The sequence below is a fragment of the Fistularia commersonii genome, chromosome 1, assembly GCF_037954325.1.
Source record: "Fistularia commersonii isolate RoL2024-O1a breed Wild chromosome 1, RoL_Fcom_v1.0, whole genome shotgun sequence".
NCBI lineage: Eukaryota > Metazoa > Chordata > Actinopteri > Syngnathiformes > Fistulariidae > Fistularia > Fistularia commersonii.
In genome coordinates, this window is record NC_141284.1 from 23,101,271 (window position 1) to 23,123,266 (window position 21,996).

A 21,996-nucleotide genomic window follows, 5' to 3' on the forward strand; every position below is an offset into this window, starting at 1 on the left:
CAGCCAGATGCAGAGCAGGGGAGTCAGCTTTGGCACATGCTTGACTCCTGATGTGGGGGTGATGGAGAAAGCAGCAAGCTGTGAGATGAGGCCTTCAGGACATTCCTACTGTCTGCATTACAGAAAGGCATTGTTTCCCGCTTGGTGCATTTGGACTTGAAATAACAACTTCAAACATCCAACATAAAGTATTACCTTAATGTTATATTCAATAGCATTAACAGCTGTCATTATTGCTCCATTCGGTGAGGACGTAAGTAGAATCAAAAATTTGGACTGGACTTTGGAGCAGATGGCCCTCAGATGTGACAATATTGCCGGTAGCTGACTGACCTCTCCTGGCCAAATACAGCACAGCAGGTCCCAGTGAATTATTTATAAGGATTACCTCCGTTCTAACTCATCCCATCTGTGAAACTGGCCCTTGCAGATGTTGCAGGACTGCACTATAATGCTAGTAAATCATATGGACACCATAAGTGCTTCTGGATCACAATGCAGCCTATTCATGACCTATAAATCCCCTTTGTTTTTCACATCAGGGGGTGTCTTGGATGGAATCTGATCCGAATCATAGACAAATAGCGTCATTGTTCTCTCATTTCAGTGTGGAAAAGAGCAATGAGACCAACTTCCTCTGCAGAATTCAAACCCTTCCTACGCAACAGATTCAACATTTGTTCAGAGTATTATCTGTCAGGTAGGAGATGGAAATGAGGAAAAAGGAACTATTATATCCAAAAAGAAATGCTTTTAATACAAGGAAATAAATACAGTGCTTTGGATGGCAGTTAGGATCTGTTACAGGTATGGGTTATTGCACAGCTCTAAGACAGACAAAGAACATATTTCTGGACATCCACACTTTGGGGCAAAGATGGTACCTGACACAAATCTAACATTTCAACCAATATACCAAAAATGAGTTTCGACACGTTTCCATTTTTCACCCAGTGACTTAGGAAAGGGCTGCCGACCCCCGTAACATTTATTGTGAATACTTACAATTTACTGTGATATTATTGGATATATTTACTTAATAATGGCTTCAAACTGGTATCACCAGAGTTGAAATTATAAAACATTTTACAGTTCCCTGATGGTAGAGGTGCCTTTGACAAGAAAAATATGCTGTCGTTAAAAATGCTGTGCATTAAATGCTTGTGTTGCCGAAAGTATTTTGTTGTAACGTTGTCCAGTTTAGTAACTTTTAGCAGGCAGCATGAACACAGTGGAAATCTGTGCTTTAAGCAACAATGGCTATAATGGGATTTGTGCAATTTTCCTCCATCATATTATGGAGAAAAAAAAGCAAAGACTCCTGTGGAATCTTTTTTACTGTTCAGATGAAAGTCTGTCCATGCTACTTCAGTATTTGCTGTCTGAACACAGTGTGATTTAAAGATGCAGAGGAAACAATGACACGGTCCTCATTTTTGCATCACATGTCTAAAGTTTCAAAGGTAAATTGCATGCATGCCTCCCAAGTAAAATAAACCCTTTTCAGTATCTATCACTGCACTGTCACATGCTTAGCAAACATGAATAAATAAAAATTAACAAGTGCCTGCTTTCGAGAAAACCTTTGTGCAATTCATGGGTGATGAATGTGCTAATCCACCAGATTAAAAGTAGAAACACTTCCAAAACACTCTCCCTTATATTTGTCTGTTTCATTTATGACTTCTACCAGACATATGAGTCACCAGGTCATTTGAAAGGCAGTCTGGCTTCAATGAGTAGGCCTTTGAACGCACAATATACTTTTGACACCAATAAATGGACCCATTCACTGGTGAGTCAGTCAACAGCCCTTGATTGTGCAGTACACGTTAAGCAGCATCTTGCTTAAAAGCAAATTAGAACAAGCTATTGATAACTATGAAAGTATTAACAAGTAGGGCATAATGAAAATTTGACACAGACAAAAATGTAACTTTCCACATATAATGTAACTCCACAATAATTCAACTTCATTATCCACCTTGAATGTTAAAATTATTTCAAGCAAGATCCTGTGGCTGAATGGTGTTAGTAAATGAGCCTGATCTTTACTCAAGCAGAGTAGCCTAAATAGCTGGAAACATAAATGTTATTTGGCCACAGGTTGGGATCCCATTTCACCAAAATGAAATCCAAGCTTATTTGAACAGCTAATAAAAATATTTCTTTTACAAAAAAATACATTTACTTGCATCTATTCAATCTAGATAAAGTTGTGGGCACCGATCATACCCTCAAAACATGCCCTTGTTAGATATAGAGGCATTGAAATTAGGTTAAGTGACTAAATTTTAACAAGTCATTTGTTCTACTTAATGACATCAGTAGAAATTTACATTGAGATTTAGATTCATAAACTCTTAAAAGAAAGAACTGTAAAGTTGTATCCCTTGTTAAAGGGCTGTGATATGTAACATTCCGACCTCTTAACATGTCACATTTTAATAATGTCCAGTAAGGTATTAATCTGACCTCTTTTTTTTCTTCAAACAAAATATGTCATTATCATCATAAGTATATTGTTAGAATGGAGATTTCCTTGGTTAACATCTATTTCCAGATTCAATTTGTGACAAAAAGATGAAATGCAAATCATGGGAAGAAAAACGAGTTTTGCAATTTTGTACCCCATCCATTTGAAACCATTAACAGGGATATCAGCCATAGCAATGTCACTGTCTGGGTCGATTAAAGACAGAAATATTCTAAATTAGTACACTGTAATAATGTTTGGCCAGTTTCAAAAGGCATTGCATTTGCTTGTTCATTTTTTAACATGATTGCTAACATTTCATTCTGAAGACCACTATTAGCATTTGCAGAAAAATTTACATTTCTTTCCACACTTTCAAAGAAATGGTGGCAAAGATTAGACACAGAGTGGCAGTTGTGTCATAAAGGCTCCAGAGTCGGTCTGTATGAGGATAGAGGCTGGAATCAAGCACTGAAATTGTGAGTAACAGGCTACAGCTGGTCAAACTTATCACTGGAACTTCTATTTCTCTATACAGTACAATAATTTTCTATGCATGAAACTCGATGGACCTTTAGCTTTCTATTCAAGCGGGATTTTCTGGTCATACTGGCAAAAGGTGCACCTTTTTTTTTCTTAGGAATTCTGATACAACACTTTCACCCTCGGGGTAAATAATGCTGAAAAAATTATTAAAAAACAACATTGGAATGGAACTTATAGTTATACGGTCAGTAACGATTCCCAAGGTCACAGGGAAATAAAAGAAAATATTTTAGTGCATTAGAACAGTCTGTGCGCATGAAAAAGAAAATCAAAAATAAATAAATAAAAAAAAAAGTCTAGGTTTGCATTTCTTAAAAGGATGGCCACATTCAAGTGTGTTGTCATTAAGGTGCAGCCTTAGTCTGGCTCCGGGCTGTCCTCTGACGTCTCAGAGGGCTTTTGCTTGTAGATGAAGGTTAACAGGAAGAGTGCTATGTCATGTGAGCACCAGTAGCCAGTGTGTGATGTCACCGCTGACCAGTAACGACTTTCTACCAGCCCTTCTCGCAGCTCAAAGTCGATGCGGCGTTCAAGCTCCACTGAGGACAGAAATACAGATGTTAGCAGTGACAGAAAAAAAGACCAACTTATATTTCCATGAAAATTTCTGTACACTCTCTTCTTTACAAGCATGTAGAAATGTGTGAATTATTGTTTCCACCAATGATGCGTTAAAAATTCTCTGGAATGGATTTGTCATAAGTCAACTAACATGATGTGTCAGCAGTGGGTGATGTGGGGCGGGTCATGGTGGAGAGGCCGTATGCTGACTGGCTTTCGGTCCGTTTCTGCTCCTCTTCTTCAGTATTGGTTCCTCCCTCCAGTCCTAATGACACTGATGGCTGGCTGTTGGAGCGTGAGAAACGTGAAAAGAGGATGCCGCCTATTCCCTTCCCGATACTTGCAGCTCCTACAATGATAAAAAAAGGGAAAAAAAGGAGGTGCAGTTCAATTATGTGTAAACTCTGCTTTTGCTGAAGTTTTATTGCTTTTTTTCCTACTTCTGCATTGTTCCGTAAATGACAAATTGTGTCTGTTGCCCAGCACCAAAAAAAGAGCTTACTGTCCTCTGTTGTTTCTCGCCGTCATTTTCTTGCCAATGTTGGCAAAAGTTAGTACCTTAATGTTCAGCAATAAAATGTTTTAAGACTTTTTTTTTATGAAATGTATCCCACTACAACTAAATACAACACTGCATTTGTTCCCCTCACACCCAGAATGGTGGTGGAGTAACTTTGGCAGAGCGAGCAAAACACCTACTGCATCAGACTTTCCACACCTCACTTCCTTTGTGTAGTAGAACTTTGTGACAACTTTGTGTATACTGAGGGACCTCTGATAATTGCATCCTTTGTGAATTGCCAATATGTAAAGCATCTCCAAGGATTTGTACAGAAAAAAAAATATTCTGAAATGTATTGCGTTTTACCTAGTATGCTGGCCTTCCCCAAATTTGTGATTGACTCTCCATAATGCCGTCGCAAAAGAACAGGAGAAGTGCTTGGGCTAGGGATACTTTCTGTGTCAGACGTTGGATCTTTTACTGGGTTTAAGAAGGTAGGTCGTATCTCATCGTAGGGTGTTGGGTTGGTGGCGCTGCACCTAGTAAAACAAGCGAGTAAAGCAATGTAAAAATACATTTTTACATACATTTTTAAAAAATTATATTCTGCTGATATTGTAGTGTACTGACAAGTCAGGTTCTTACCAGTGTATTTGAACAGGTGCGATATTGCTGTAATGCTTGAGTATGAGGGGTTCCAGTCTGTATGCCTGACGATAGCAATAGGACATGAGTCAGCTTGCCCTTTAACTCTGTTCTCTGATAAAATGAGTTAGCAAGTACAGTAGTAGTTAATCCAAAGTGACTAACAGACTCTGTTCAGTCTAACTGTTGTGTTAGTTGTACGAAGTCTGAGATGAAAAGTTAGCAGCTAAGTGAGAAACCGTTCATGCAAGCCAAGTAACTAGCCTGTAGCCTTTATCTATGTAGTCAGATGGAAATAGCTGCAGCATGCTCAGATGCACTGTGTTTCGGTCACTGTGAAACTAACAGTGCACTAGTTATAAGAAAAAAAAGATGCTACTGATAATAATAAAAAAAACTACATGTCGGATTTATGTCTCAAGGCCAAGAGAAACGTTCTAGCCAACTCTGAAGCACACCGATTCCTAAAATACCAAGTACATGCAGAAGCATACAAATAAACAGAAACCAAGGAGACATACAGCGGTTATGAAATTAGAATATATTAATAATAGCCTCCCTGAATAGGTCAAAGTATTTGTGTGTAAGGAATACAAAAGCACAAGAGAGCATAAATGAGGGAATCATTTGAGGTAGTCTCCCATGGAATTGAGAGCAGGGCCCAACCCAAGCTTCATGACTGAAGGCCCATATTTGTTTGAATAATTATACGGTACGTTTTAAGTTGGAAAGAGACTGCTAGTTAAATAGGAACACTGCATTGTAAAATGGCACATCAGACTAAGCAAGTTGTAAATGGAACAGCAGAGCACAGTGGAAAAAACAGCAAGTCCAGTAAAAACAGCTCACTCTTCCAAGTGAAGCACCACCTAAACTGGTGCTGGCGCAGTCAAAATTAGAAGTCAGAAAACATCTAGACATATTATCATAACACAGACTTTGATTTTGAAAGGAAAAAACAAGGGAAACTGACCACAGGGTCTGTAGGATGGAAGACATTGAAGAGCCTGCTGCAGATGGAGGTGGGCAGGATGTGGTCCTGATGGCAGCTGGTACCAGGGCGGATCCCTCTCAAGGCCAAGAACACCGCCAGAGGAGAACCCATGCAGAAGAAGTTTTCCACCTGAGAGACAAACAGGGTTGTTAGGATGAAAATACAGAAATCCTGCAGAGAGTTTTGGATGTAGACATGACACAATACAGTAAGGCCTGCAGACAAAAGTTGTACTTGCAGCAATACAGTTCCTTGATCAACATGTTATATAGAGGGATGCTGGGGGTAAACAATACATAAACATACAGGAATAGAATAATTTCCGTTCCCTGACAGTCAAGAACCAACCAAAAAAGTGCATTGCAGGAGCTGCACATGTTCTAATGAATCCAATAACCATCTTTTTACTTAAGTGTCAATTTTGTCTCAGTTTTATGCTAGGAGAACATGAAAAACAAACACTTTCTTCCCTTCAAAACAAAAAAAAAAAACATATCATATACATGACTTTAAAATGCGAGGAGCTTCCTCTCTGAGCGGAGATCATTGGCTTGTTTTGCAGATTCACATTGGTGGGGAAGTTACCTTAAATTTAAGTGCTGGGGGTGCTGAAGGTTTGGAGGCTTCCAGTGTTTGGAGTTGATTTTCCAGCTCTCGTAACCTACCAAAAACAAAAATGGGCATAAGAAAGCACTACTGGGTTGTATACAGACGCATAATACACAGAGACTGATACTGCATATGAAGCAAAGGATGGACTTTTATGAAGGCCACTTTACTTCCACTTGAATAACGATGAACTATAAACTCTGCTGTCTGACAGGGAAAAAAATATTTGTTTCTAACCATTCTAAAATAAAGAAGGAGGCTTTTATTGTTGTGTTAACGAGAATTTCTTTGTGACTGCATTCAAACTTGCCCCACACTTACAATCTATAAACTTCAATGCTCCGTTTGTTTTTCCACAAAGAGGATTGCGTTGTTTGGTAATACAGCTGGGATGTTTTTGGTATAGATTTAATGGTCTCCGTGCTAATAAACTCACAGAAGAATCATTGTTAGATGAAACGTAGCAAAGAAGCCTGAACAAATATTGACGCAGTGTTTGGAATATCTGCCTATTTTGACAACAGAGATCTGAAGTAAAACCTCCAAATAAAAGGTTGTTTTCTAGCAGTAAATAAGAAAAAAAATCTTAAGACTACATTTACAGATAGAAATGCAAATACTGAAAATCCACCATGGGAACACAGCCTTTGTAAACAATATATTGCGAAGCTCACTCTTCATCCCACTATGGAAAAAAAAACCCAATATCATTGTTTATTCAATCTGGTATTTGTCAGTCTCTGATGGTCCAGACATTGCTATAAACAGAAAGGCAGACCTAATGAAAGCTATGCACATTTTAGACAGCATGCCTTACAGCTAAAAATGGAAACATCACTTTGAAAGAGTGCTTTTGAAACCTGAAACCTGTTCTAAATAAACCTGCTTTGACAATTAGCAACTGATCATTATCCGATAATACCTCATGTATAGCCAAACACAAAGTGGAGGAGAAAGGACAGTGATGCCACGTTGCTGAATGCACTATCACCAAGCGTAAGTAGCTAATAGTTATGGAAGTGCGAGAAATATGCCTGCCAAATAACTAGCTGTCTATTCACAATACTCAGCTCCATCTGTTAGTGTCATATTACTAAAACATTTGATATTCAAAATATCATAAATAATCCTCCAAACAATTGACCAATCTTAATGTGGAAAATGGATGGCGGTTTGTCATAGAATTGTTGTAAAAGTACATTTTCATTGGAAATAATGTCAAATGGGAGATTTTACAGCAATGCATAAGTTAGTGGACTAAGTTCTAAGTGATGTGATGGCTTGATTTCAGATTAAATTCTTCTGAGCTCCAGCTGGAGAACATGACAAACCAGTCACACTGTACCGGTTTCTGGTGTGTCGCAGCTGCTCCAAAAGAAGTCTTTCTTCATAGGACATCCAGTGGAGGTCAAGTTCTTCTTCCACAGCGTGGTGTTCCTGCAGACAAAAGCGTACCGGGTCCCAGCCAGTCATGATGTCATAGGTGATGACGCAGCCAAGGGAGTGAGACACGATAGAGACTTTGCCTCCCCTCTCCTCAAAGTCAGGGTTCCGAGAGCAGAAAAGTGTGTATAGTCTGTTTAGCTCCTGTGTTAGTCCCTTAGTTATCTAAACAGAGAAAGAAAGCAGCAGTGTTAAAGGTGTGCAACAAAAATGCCCAGTTATTTCGCTCTGCGTGAGTCTCACCTCATCTCGGTACAGAGGACTGTTGTAATACATGATATCCATGGCACTGCTATTAAGAAGGTCTCTGAGTCCTCTTAATTTGTCCGGTGTGATAGAATCCACTGTATCTATGAAAATATAAGACCAATTTCTAGTTTGTTTCTAGCTGTTCTAGTTTCATTTCTAGCACAAAATATTACATACCACAATGTGTCAGAAATTAACAGTGCTTAAAAGAAAACCCATTTTTCCATGAAAAACACTCATAAATATATGAATATTTTTGAAATTGACGATTATTTTCAGTTGAAGTCGGGACATTGCAGTAATATACAGTCACTAACTTCTCTGGGATACCATAGATGATGCGCTAACACAGGGGTTAAAAGAAGGTACAATCTCCTCATTGGATTAAACTTTTTCTCGAATCTGATATGATAAAAAGGAGTTACATTTAATGCTTTTTAATGCGTGCTGTCAAATTACAACATATATATAGATTATGGTTTGTTAAAATCAATGTTTAATTATTTGAAAACAATCAGCAAACCTGACGTCTGTTGACACTGCTGGAACTAAGAGATTCCCTTGGAGATGGCATATGTTGTTTTTAGGTTACAGATCAGAGCCTTACCAGCTTTCGGAGCAAGATTAACAAGTAACACCACCTTTATTTTACTATTCCCTCTCATTGAGGCATATGTTGCTAATAAAAGGTTTAAACTGCATGAAAACAAGCACGTATACATAATGATGTCACAAAATCTATCACAAACCCCCATCAAGAGCAAGCTTGGAGCGCCACTCAACAGGTAAGAACTCAACATGTTCCTCATTGTGCTCTGAAAAGTGTTTCTCCTCCATCTTCCTCACACCATCCCTCAGCCTGGATGAAATATAAAAACAGATATCAGTGTATAGAATATATAAAATAAAATAATAACAAGTTTCCCTTATAGCATGACAGCTTCTAAGAACAAAGCATGATAGTATTAGAGCAATGTCATCCTAAGAACTATATTGGCAGCAGTGCTGCTTTATGACTGACCCTGCATACATGAATAACATTCCCTTCACATATTTGACTATCCTATAGACTGACAAGGGAGCAGAACAGTAACAATGCCAGGAGAGAACTGACACTAGTTTTACTGCTCACTGATGCAGCAGCTTTACTCATGCAGTAATCACGAAAAATGCCATTCTACTGGTCCTATATGAAAGCAAGATCTACTTGATGGAACTTAGAGCAACAACCGTAATTCTGTGAATGCTGATCATGGTACAGAAATACAAGTCTTGCTGTTATATATGTTATATTATGAAAGCAGTAATGTGCATTGGAGTTTTTTTGATATTCACCAAACAAAACGGATAAATTATCCAAACTCATGCTCTAAGTGCCAACCATTACTCTCAACTAAACAATATTGAGATTCCATATACTCTATTATGGCTCAGAAGACGCAAATGTAAGTATATTATGTATATTAGGAAACACAGTATGAATTCAGGTAATAAATAATAAGCAAGAAAGGGCAATGCTAAAATGTATGGCTCGTCGTTCCTCTGGGCTTTAGTAGGCATGTATACTGTAATCCAGAGGGAGAAGAGAGTGAGGCTTAAAGTGTTCTGCAGCTTGACTTGGTCTACTTTACCTGCTTAGCTGCCCTAAGCTGCAGGCTGTGGCCTGACCCTAACTTTGTGACACAGAGACACACATGGCCCTGGTCAACTATGTATATAGCTCCTAAAATATTCATGGAGCAGCATAAGCATTGCGGGGGAATCAGTCTTTGCAAAAGCTAAATAAGAACTTCACAGTACTCAAAAAGAGAGATGTTTTGTGTCTGAAACATAAAGGAATGTTGAATTCAAAACAGCCATTGCCCCAGTTTTTTTGAATTTCTTACTTTGTGGTAGGGTTAAGGTAGGTGATTTGGATATTGAGTTAGTATGAAAATGTTAGAAATGGTGCAATTGTCCATGTGCTACACTAAAAACGTATAACAGTATAAAAACAAGAAAAACCTCAACGTTATGTGAAACTCACATTGCTGTGTTTTTGATAATGCGGCCCTGGTCCATCTTCTGTCCAATTCCGTGGACTACAAAAACAATGTGCGTAGTCTGAGGGGGCCTGTCCTCTGGAGATGCTTCCTCAACATAACCTCGTTGGAGTCGTGTTCCACTGCTGGAGGCTAGAAGAACACAATGTCAGTTTCAGATCATTAATTTAAGACCAGCATAATGTTTGCCAGTTTCCCTGTATTTTCCAGTATGTTCTTTATTTCCAAATGACCAAATTGGTTACTGAAACTGTATTCATGATGAGCTCTGTAAATAATAATAATAACAATCATAATAATACATTTCGGTATTCTGCTTACATACTGACTTGCCTCACACTCTGAGAGAGCTACTGCCATGCGCCTTGATGTCTATGTGTGTTTGTCCTTATTTATAGACCATCGTCACACACAGTCATGTGCTGTGGGCAAGGTGATAGAAGCCAATAGAAATTCCTGCTGTCTGGATAGCACTAAGCAGATTTCCCCTTACAGGGCATTTGTGTTTCAGGGAAGAGTGAGATAAGCAATGCCAGATTTGCTTTGCATAATCTGCAAGTTGAAGATGAAGATGCACTATCGAACTTTGGAGTCTGTAGAGCAGATTAGAATTATCCATCCAGATCAGACCTGGTGTCATACTAGAGTTGCATCCTTTTAAGTTGCACAATGGCCGTTTGATTAAGCCTAATCGTGAATATGTCCACTTAATAGAAGACCAAGCGCTGCATGTCAGCAATTCAACACATGTTGAGTAATAGTAATTAAAACTCATGGTGAATCTCAAACGTGTCTCATTGTCATAGATGGTCGAAGAACCTTGATGTGAACCTGGTAAGCTACCTTAAAAATAAAGACACTAATAATATCCCCATTTCAGACAATACTATTGCTATGCAAGATTTAAATAGATTATCGGGGCCTGTACTTAGTCAATAGACTAGACTAACTAAATATTTGGAATTACTGAAACAAAAGTCATTGCAAAGAGTCTAGACAGCTTTTGTTAACAAATACAGCGATGCATCCGTTATTGCAGAATAGCACCTTGTCAGGAAAGTATTTTGACTATACACTTTCTGGGTCATAACACATATTTGAAAGTAATGCAGTCTATGACGGACTATTAAAAAATAAAGTGAATAAATTAGACTATATCCAAGTTGTAGGTTCTATAATACTTTTGTAATGATAAAGTATAGGACACGTTTATGTAAAAGTGCTTGCCAAACACAGACCTTTTGAGAATCCCAGTTTCTGTGAGACGGTGCGGGCAATTTTGGAAGTTGTTGCATCACTGTAGAGGTAGACCTCATCCACACTGTGCCAATCAACATGCGTCCGACTCAGCTTCAGGCTGTGGATGGCTGTGGAGTGGGGGAGTGGGAGAGGAATGAACGCATGACGATGAGAACACACGCACGCACAGTGTGGGATAAGGGAAAATTAAGAAATAATAAAAAGATGAATTGTTGTTAAATGCAATGGGGGGAGGGGGCAAAAACAGATTGGAGACATATAACAAGTGAACATGAACATTTTGAATCCAATGTGAAAACTGGTCAATTTGCTGAGGCAGCTCAATCAAATGCTGTCAGATGCATTGATCTGCACTTTAGGTTCAGATTTTTTTTTTTTTTTATAGCACCGTGTACATTTCAGCTCTTGCTCATCTGTTATAGTAACATACTGTTGCTGGAGGTAAACTGTAAGCATTTGTATATATGTAAAAAAATGTGTGCTACAGAGAAATACAGTGACCAAAGCAAGTAAAAGCCAGGAAGTAGTTACACCAAAGCCTAAAGAAATCAAGGAAACTGCTTGATCAAATTTCTTTTTTCCAAATCAATATTTGGATGCTATTAGCAGCAAACTTCATCTACCGACAGCTTTGCATTGGTCCATTGTCATTCACTTACTGTATTGCTCCAAAACAAATTGAATGGCACTCATTAAGGGATTGCACCGAGTACATGGACAAATGCAAAGTTCATGATACTGCTTTTGCAAACTGAAAAATGGAAATATCACGAAAACAACTGCGCTGATTTTGACCTTTAAACTCTCTTGCCAGTTTATTACATGGTACATTGAATTCACGTAAGTCTTACTCAGTGCCAAACATTAGAGCCTTTAAAGACCCAATTAAAACAAATCTAAAAAGAAATACCGTGTAGATCAATAACATATTCTTATGCGCAAAAAAAAAAATTATTTGCACAATTCACACAACTACAACTGTAACAGTATTTTGGCATTAGTTTCAATGAAAAATACAAAGACATCTTTGATCTGACTAATGTATAATAAATGATGACTTGATGTCATTCAAAGATTGAACTGCCTCAAACCGCGATTGATAATATTTTAATTTATGGAACCCACATTGCACAGTCATGGTATAAAACCTGATTTTTTTTGAGAACGTGTACTGAATAAATTGGCAAGTGAGTGCATGTCGCTTTTAATACGTTAGACTGCATGGCAACAGTTTTTGTAACCCTCGTCCATTAAATATTTAGACATGTATTTTCTAATCATTGCTAATGTACTTCATGGCCAGGTCTTCGGGGCAAAAACTGATTAAAGAAAAGTACTTTAAAGTTGAGCTGCACATCAATAATGTAGAAATAAGTAAGAGTCCATGACACTTTCCTAAGGTCAGGTCAGGCCAGGCTGCTGAACCCTTGGACAATTCTTTGTTGGATAAGCATGATTACTAAAGTTGTAAGTCCTGCACTGAAAAGAAAGAAAAGCAGCAGTCCACTTTGAAAGCAAACTAACTAAGCTAGAATACACTTAACAAAAAAGATTACAATACGGGGGAGGATACATGGAGTATAAGAACAGTCCAGTACAACTGTCCAAAGTTTCTCCGCCAAATGATAACAAAACTAATGGCCAAAATATGATGAAAAAATTAAAACAGAAGGAAAAGACTGTGGACTTTTCCTGGCTTAAGTTTCATTTATCTTATTAGTTCCTCAAATCAAATCAATAACCAGAATAACGAAACTCATGCATAACACTACACTAAATTGTGGCAGTAGTAGTTAAAGGAAACAATCCACTCTTCTGAGAAGAGTACCTTTCACAGTCTAGTTTGGCTGCAACAGTTTATAGTGGCTTCCTTTCCTGCTTTACCTCATATGCTCAAAAATCAAGACAAAGGAGAAAATAATTTTGTTACTTGGTTTACACACTGTTATACAATGCCGATGAAGCCACTTCAGACTGTTGGCCGGGAGTCCACTGTAAAACAGGAGGAAGAGCTGGAAATTACTGTAAATTTCACTGGCTAGTTCCTCTTAACACGTATCAAATGTGAGGTTGAAGGTTTACACATGTGAAAATGTAGCCACTGAAATGGAGCGCCACAAGGATAGATCTACAATCACACTTCCTGTTTTACAATGAAAGGCAAAGCATTGTGAAAGGAGGGAAAGGACCATGTTTTTTTGCGGAGCTGGCAGTCACCCAAGCGCTTAGTTTGTTATTTAATGTAGTTATAGAGAATTACTGAGGACCACAGAAATAACAAGTTTGAAAATTTGGTTGTGTGGCATAACAAAAATTGTGAAAAGTTGAGCATTAAGGAAAGGAGTAGGAAACATTGAACAAGGGAAGAGAAAAAAGTGGGAAGGATGAAAGAGGATAAATGTCTTAAACTGATTTACTCATTGTGTAATTATTCAGGTTTGGGTCAAAGGTCATGTCAGCTAAGTGCTCTCTTTGAAGTGTATCCATTTCATACAGAGATACAGAGACAGAACATTACGCCGACATTAATGCAATGAAGACCTTTGGATATACTGTAAGGCGCCGACCTTTTCTCAAAGCAAATTGATTGCTTGATAAGGAAAAGGTCCTGCCAAGATCTTCCTAAGATACCATGCTTCTTGTCAAGCCACTGGAATTGACTAAAACAGAACGAAACAGATGGAGCAACCTCTTATGTATTGATGACGGTCAGTAATTCCAGAACTAGGACACTGATGGACCTCTCAGAGACTGACAATACAACATGCTACAGGGCCATAGTGAAGGCCCACAATGGCTTCTCTGTTCAGCTTATCTGAACTCAGAGGGCTTTGTTCATTGCCATTAGAATAAGAGTTGGTGGCAACAGTTCATTAAATGGTACAGTCACATTGCCAAAATGGATTTGAGGAAAGAAAAACATACAGAAAAGTAAGAGAGGTGGTCAGGTCAGGCAGACTGAGAGGGTAAGGTTTTTTGAGGCAAAGTTTGCCTTCTCCATACCCTGGGCAATTTCCCAGTAGCTGAGAGAATCATGTTGTCTACTCACTACCCCAGCAAGGAAATGAAAGCCAAGTACGCAGAACTCCTTAAAACAAAGCAACAGCATTTGTACCAAACTCTGGGTCACAGCACAAAGGGAGATGTTCTAGCAGCTAGGCTCAGTTTAGGCTGCAAGTGGAAACTGGGGGAAAAGTCTAAGTGCATATCAACAACTGCCAAACTGAGCCTAGATCTACATTAGTTTTCAGTAGTCTGAGCCACAAACAAAATAAAAATAGTTTCACGGAAACCTACTAACTAATAGGTGAGAGGGTAAAGTTAGAAGATATACAGATGGAGAAAAAATACCTTATGTTACAGTACCTTGGCAGCGTTTGCGCTTGTGACATGTAGTTTTAGCACTCGTCTGATATCCACTCCATTTGAACAGAAAAGGCAGGTAGAATGGGGGCAGATGGGAGAAAACTAACAACCAAGAGAGAGTGAGTAATGGCCATTACCCTGGTGTCAATCACACAGTTTATCCCTGTCATCATGAAACAGGATCATCTATCGAGTAGCACTACTAGCAGATCTGCACTTTGAGGCCCCTGAGACCCTGCCAGCCAAGCAGATATTCAATGACCTGGAACAATGTCTTAGTGCAGATGAATGTGCAGTCGCTTTTGTAAGTCGCTTTGGATAAAAGCGTCTGCCAAATGACTGTAATGTAATGTAATGCAGTGCTGCTTGACCCTTACCCAAGATGACTGAGGTGTGGCCAGAAATAATGTTTGTTAAAAAAAGCATAGCGTGGTTTAGACCCCTGGTAAAATACAGTATTGATCAGGGGTAAATACTACAAAGAATATTAACACCACAGATCTACTGATCTTATGTTTAGTAAAGCACCTGTTCTTGAGAAGCTGCAATTGTCTGTGAAATTCCAAAAATGGAGTTGAAAGATGGTTAAAAAACTGTCGAACAGCAGAGTCCACGAGGCGAACATTTTCAAAATAACAGTACATTCCCCAAAAAAACTTAAGTTTATACAGGAGTAGTTCTTCTACTACTACTTACTCATTGGGGGCAATGAAAAATTGATTCTGCATGATTAAAGTGTTTCCGAAATTCAAGCAGAAAGTGAGTCATTGAGGACGTACAATACCGGACAAACGTCTTAATAGCGCTGACCTTGTAAGATTGTGTGCCCTGATCATTACAATTAAATATCCATTTATGTTTAATTAGTCAACGAATATCAAAAAAATTCTAATTACCATTTTTTTTACAAGAATACTTACACACTTGATAAAACTCAATACAAAAAGATTTTTCACCCTATATCCAATTATTTCACATTTGACTGCTTCTAAAACAAATATCTACCCATCTAACATAAGCTTATATGAGGACATCTCATTTTGGCATTTTAAATGGCTTACCCCTGTGGGTATGGATCAAATCTAACAATCCAGAAAACTCAATTTGACCGCTTAATGTCATGCTTGCAAGCTTGCAATAATTTCTCAGTTGACAGAAGTGAAATGCGGAAGAGAAATGCGGAAGTGAACCTGCTGTGAACGGGAACTTGTAAGTGCAATCAGTGAAGTCCATTTGGGAAATACAGCACTGATAGATCCATTCATAAATGCGTGAGTGTTATACTCAGCAAAGGAAGAGCTTCTACTCATGAGGTAAGTACCTAAAACTGAAAGAGCCAAATAAAGTATGTGTGTATGGCAGCGTGAAGTGCATTGTCCTCAACTCACAGTAAACATTACAGTTTTCTACTTTGGACAGTCTTTGGCAACAAAGTGGTTTTGGGTTTGTAATGATCAACAATCATGATTCAAAACTGTTTGAACTTATATCAGACATGAAAGTATTGACCCCCTTTGCTTGTTTTAACCCATTGAACCAACACATTATGCATAAATGACATTTATAGCATATCTGCCCAAAAATAAACATGTGACACTGGCAAATGATAGTGTCCAGCCTGCATGGGTGCCTGTTTTGGTTTTCCCTGGTGTCGTGACACTCCAAACATACTGGTATACAGTCTTCAGTTCCCACTGCCGTCATTCTTAACACACATCAGAAAATATCATGGTAACTAGACGTGTCAATTTTTTATGGATCAATTCATTATGCTTAATTCATCAATGATACAACACTGGATATACTCCTTTCTTCATTGAAATATACTCCTCAAAAAAAATAAACACATAACAACACAATGTAACTCCAAGTCAATCACACTTCTGTGAAATCTAACTGTCTACTTAGGGAGCAACACTGATTCATTATGACTTGTTGTAAGGACATTACATCAAAGTTGGATCAGCCTGTAGAATTTTTTTCAACTTTAATTTTGAGTGTGACTCCAAATCCAGACCTCCATCATGGGCTCATAAATTTGATTTCGATTATAATTTCTGTGATTTTGTTGTCAGCACATTGAACTATGTAACTATGAACTATGAAGTATGTATTTTGTGTTCCCTTTATTTTTTTGAGCAGTGCATAAGAATATCATAGTCCTTTTTTTTAATTGGCATTTACCGGTACATTGAGAGCAGGAGAACCTGTCTGAAGTTTTGGCAGTTAACAAGTGTAGGCTTTTGTACTGAGGAGTCCAGCCCACACTGAAATATTATAATGCTTACAAAGCAGGCTGGTATGCACGGCAAATGCATTCTGGTTCAGTAACCTTTAGTCTCAGCCTGCAACTGAAGCATGAGAGAAAAACACAGGTGGGACAAAGAGAGAGAAGACAGGGGGTAGGTGGACATAAGAGATAACAGGGGAAATGTATGTATAAGAAATAAAGGATGCCTACATCAAATTCATATAACAAGCTACATTCATGGGCACATAACATTTTTTACTGCTCTGCTGACACAAAATAATTTTTAAATTTGTAATGATACACCTAGTTTGTACCTTTTTTATATTAAGTTTTTTTTTTTTTAATTCATAGATAATTATTTACTCCTGCAATACATCTCACAAACTGGACATGCTAAGGCCCTTTGTTATGTAGAAAATACTCTCCTTTTAAATTATTCAGTTATATCTTTGTAAAAAGATATAACTTTGTAAAAATCTTTGTGTATCTGTAAAATGTGCTACAGTACAATGAAATAAAAGACTTGGAAGACACATAACATTAGGGTTGGGTGTAATGGGATAGAGTAGTAATTCAAAATCTATAAACTCTTATCAGACATGTTACAAGATGTGAGTGCACTTGATTGCAAGTGACTCAGATGGAAAAAAAAAAAATCAGGTGAAGTTCATCTGACTTTTTACTGCAAGAGATAAGTGACATAAAAATGATTGATCTCCCATAAAATGATATAGTGGACCGGAAGCTATTTTTGGTGCTGTAATCAATTACTGTATTAGTCACATCCATAGACATGAATCATTCAGCAGATACTACTGTCAATGATCCATTTCACTTAACAAAACATTACAGAAGATAACGTTTCACTTTCAGTACTTGAACCCCCAGTTTAACACACAGCCTAACTCATCCGCCTTTCCTTGATTACAGTTATTGTTGTTACTCTTAAAAGAAAAGTTACCTAACCTTACCAAACAGACGGCTATAAATGGCTATATTATCTGAATCCATACCTCCATGTTTTCACTTTGGGTGATGCTGAACAATTATGCTGACTGAAATATTACAGTAGCAAACAGAAACACTATCTTCCACCGGTTGCTGAATGTTTTTCTCTTGGCTTTTCAATTGTCTGGCTTTTTCACACACCCACATGGTCATTACCCATGAAGTCCTGTCTATCTGGCTGCCTAACAAGACTGCTGAATCAAAGAAAGTCTTTCCTTTTGCTTCTCACAGCAAAAGTCTGTCACAATTTGCTTGTGTAGGCCCGGCAAGAGGTGTACCAGAATGTGTGGGCTGCTCCTGCTTTTCATAGGGAGAATGACATGACTCTCCAAACAGGAATGGAAGCACCTGTTCTATTAATGCTCCCCTCTTGCGGATAAAAGGTACAGCCAGGAGGTTATACAGTTCAGTACTTATGACTCTCACTGTGTTTGGCTTGATTGTGAAGAGGATTTTATAGTGAAAGCATATGGCAAGCAGCAACACAGGAGGCTTTTCCAGGCCTTAGTGCTCTACCCTGCATCCCTGGAAGAAAAGTACTGCAGATTGTGTTAATAATACGGGGTATTGTGTTACTGGATAAGCTAAAGACAAGCACAGCACATACTGGTTTGTTTCCCAAGTTCCCTTTCCCAATGCTCACCATCTTTACTATCGATAGTTCTGGCGACCACATCAGTCTCAAAGGTGTCCTGCATTTGTTGTCCACGGAAATGGCTCAGGTGCTGCTGCTCAATGAGATCACTCTCCTCTTCCTCTAAGGGAAGCCAGGTACCACCAGTAAACCACTGGCCTCTCATCACAGGAATATGGTCTTGTTCTGTGAAAGGGTGAACAGCATAGCTTTATGTTAAAAAAGACAACTTGGAGCAACTATCTTTGGTTAAGTCTGAAGAGCCATTGTGTGTATTCTCTAACCTAACAGATTTGAAATTATAATTGCAAAGTCCTTCATAGAAATGACTTCCGTATTTCTCATTGAGAAAGTGGCATTAAAAAGTGAACAGTAATTTAACTCAACAAGTCTCGCTAATCCAGAAGGACCGTGTCTCAGTGGCTTAGAGGAGGCCAGTTATGATTACAGTTTTCCTTGACACTGATTCTGTAAAAGAGAACAAAAGGGTAATGCAAGATCTGGGTGTAGGCACACTTGCTGTAATCAAATTCCTTTCAGTGTTAGTCTGCTCTTTGTATAAATAAAAGTCATATACTGCTATTCATTTACCATGACTACAAATACACACCACATAAGATAAGATATAACCCCTCAAATACCACAGATAGGTGCATTCGGTAGTTGTGCGTAATCTATTTCTAAAGGCCCTTCAAGTGTGGTCAGACAGGATAACTTCATGGACATCACATGTTCCCAGTTCCCATGTATGTGTGGCATGTGCAGGTAATTGAAATTAAGACCGAAACACAGTTTTAAAAAATGCTTGAGAGAGAAACTGCAGTCCAGTTTAAAAAGAACTGGTGCTCTCATGTGTCACATGGTAATAAACCTTTAATAAGAATCAAAGAGCCATAAACACTTTCACTGAGGGCTGGATTTTATTCATACATCTATTCCTGGCCTTTTCCTGGAAATTATGTGGGGCAGATCAGCTAAATTCAACTGACAGACAGTGAATGGTGCCAAAAGTAATTCCTAAGAACAATGCAATGCTTTGCGAGTAACATGGATTACTAAACAGTGGCTATTTCCCATTGTCTAAAGTAGGGTGAAGGGGTAATACTTGCTGGTACCAAATCTGAGCTAATTCTAAACTTCTGTGTGCCAAATTTGTTGAAACCCACAGAGGGGGGTAAAGATACACATCAGAAATTTGTACAATGGAAATGGGAACAACTACATCAACCTGCTATATTAAGATATTCTAAGATATTCATCATCCTTTGTACCATTGGCTTTGTCTCAGATTCACAGGGCAAACCAAGTTAGAGACACAAGACATTCTCACAAAGTGGAGGATACAAAAAAACATGTGTTTTTTTTTTTTTTTTACATTATTCACTTACAAATGCTCTTACTTTGAATTCCAAAAAAAACTAAACTGAGGGTTTGGCTTGTACCTTGAATGGCAGTCACATTTTTTGCTCAAGTATTGTGTTTTGAATATGACTGTAAAATATGAACACGGGTGACAATCAGATACAGATAGTAGTCATTCCAGAGGATGATATGATGGCTATGGCCTCACACGGAAATGTTTCCTGGGACCTTATAAATCTACTCCTATGCACTACGATATTATAATAATGGCTTTTAGTGATACTCACGTCTCCAGTACACAGGAGTACATTCCTTCTCTTTGACATCCACTTCATAGAGCCCTCCCCTGACACAAACAGGCTCCACGTTGATTTCAATGCCGCTGGAGTCTCTCTCATCCGAGTTCATCGTGGATGAATCCAGAGTCTCCCGGCCTTCATGCACACTTCTGGTCCTGGTCTCCACCGGCACAGCTCCGTTAAGCCCTCTGTTCTCCACGCCGTTATTGGCGCAATCATCGCCCCTACCGCTGACCTCGGAGCCCAGCGCGCCGGGGTTCAGCTCACAGTATTTCCGAAACATACGCTCGATTTTCAACGAGTCGTGCCCGACAAAGGGCTTCCAGGTTTTCTTGTCCTCCTTGAAGAACCACCGCACCTCCTCGGGACCGAGCTCCGTGACCACCTCGTTGAAGCGATGCCTTGAGCCGACGGACCTCGACCTCTTTCTTCTCTCGAACAGCGGACTGGCGTTGTTCGCTTCGTGGTCGCTGCACTCCAGAGAGCCGCCGTCGAGGTACGCCGAGGATGCGCACAGATCCAGCAGCAGTCCGTCCTGGGTGCCGCGGTGTCTGTCGTGCAGAAGCGGCAGGTGTCCGTCAAGTCCGGACTGGACTGAGGACATCCCCGCCTCCATCCCCTCATCCATCGGTCTCATTTCGTGACAGTCCTGAAACACATCGCTACCCGGGCTCCACTCCTGGTTGTTGTTGGTGGAGTTAAAGCCGCTCTGTGACGGTTTACAGTCGCTGCTCAAAGAGGAGCCCGCCGTGGAGGTTTGCGAAGTATTGTTGAAACTGCTCATAACTATTTGAGCGACCCAACCACATTAGCGTAACTACCACGTAGGTCCCTTCACCTGTAACAAATGCGGGATACTTTCATTTCACAAGATATCCTGCATTTTCAACACGGGGTATCACCATCTAATAATGATTCTTGCAATTTTGTCAAAAACCCCAGTTATATTTCCTCGACATCTCGAACAATACACCAGGGCTGTCGCAACATCAGCTAACGTTAGCTTGTGAGCTAGCTACGGCTAACGAAGCCGGTTGGAGAACTCCATGACTAGCCAGTCTGAACCCTCATAACCAGGAAACAGTTCGGCTTCACTTCTCCAACGAATAAAACAATAATGATAATAATCCTCTTGTCAACGCGCGGCTATGGCAGAGTCCGAGTGGAAATTTACAAGCGCCTTACTTTCAGCGTCCCAGCTCTCTCGGAAATGTAACATTCAGTCGTTGCCCAGACAAACCTGGCGGAGAGGCAGTGCCTTAGCTTAGCGTGTGCCTGAATGGCTTGACAGCTGACGCTCAGATACGGGAGCTACTCGTGAACGCGCGCGTAGAAACTACGCGAGCACGACGCCGGATACTCCGCAACCATCCCGCAACCATCCCGCAACCCCGGCCCCCCACACCCTTAGAAACGCACTGCCCTCTTTGACCGGTAGATGGTAACAAACAGCAACAAATGATTGCGAGCCCGACCGACTTGCAATTTCCTGACCTCCCGCGGCGCTGCAGCAAATACCAATTTTTTCGAAACGTTGTTGTTTAGAGATGAAAAGGAAGAACTTAGAAAAAACAAACGATCAAATCATTTGAGCTTTTCATTTGCTTTTAATGCATATACCTCTGTATGAGTATCTTCATAAGATGTACAGCCAAGGGACAAACTAGTAGCCACATATGTTGTGATCAGCCCATTTTCTTACAACGAAATCGATATATCAAAAAATGCAACCGGTACCATTTATTTTGA

The 21,996-nt window shown here is 39.3% G+C and overlaps 1 protein-coding gene across 2 annotated transcripts; it reads right to left on the reverse strand.

Annotated features, from left to right (window-relative positions):
- Positions 1–717: 717 nt before the first annotated feature.
- On the reverse strand, positions 718–21,527 carry ddhd1a (DDHD domain containing 1a). 2 transcript variants are annotated; one of them, XM_086155180.1, is made up of 14 exons: positions 20,236–21,527; positions 18,596–18,772; positions 14,694–14,795; positions 11,306–11,434; positions 10,052–10,199; positions 8,775–8,884; positions 8,020–8,126; positions 7,679–7,941; positions 6,310–6,385; positions 5,704–5,853; positions 4,731–4,795; positions 4,452–4,624; positions 3,735–3,932; positions 718–3,561 (listed from the first exon to the last, which is right to left on the reverse strand). In XM_086155180.1, exons 1-14 carry the CDS (start codon positions 21,029–21,031, stop codon positions 3,380–3,382), a joined length of 2,676 nt encoding a protein of 891 aa, XP_086011306.1. In that variant the 5' UTR covers positions 21,032–21,527; the 3' UTR covers positions 718–3,379. The 2 variants fall into 2 exon arrangements, with proteins under 2 accessions (XP_086011306.1, XP_086011316.1); XM_086155190.1 differs by lacking the exon at positions 14,694–14,795 and having other exon boundaries at positions 719–3,561; positions 20,236–21,526.
- Between the last annotated feature and the right edge of the window lie 469 nt (positions 21,528–21,996).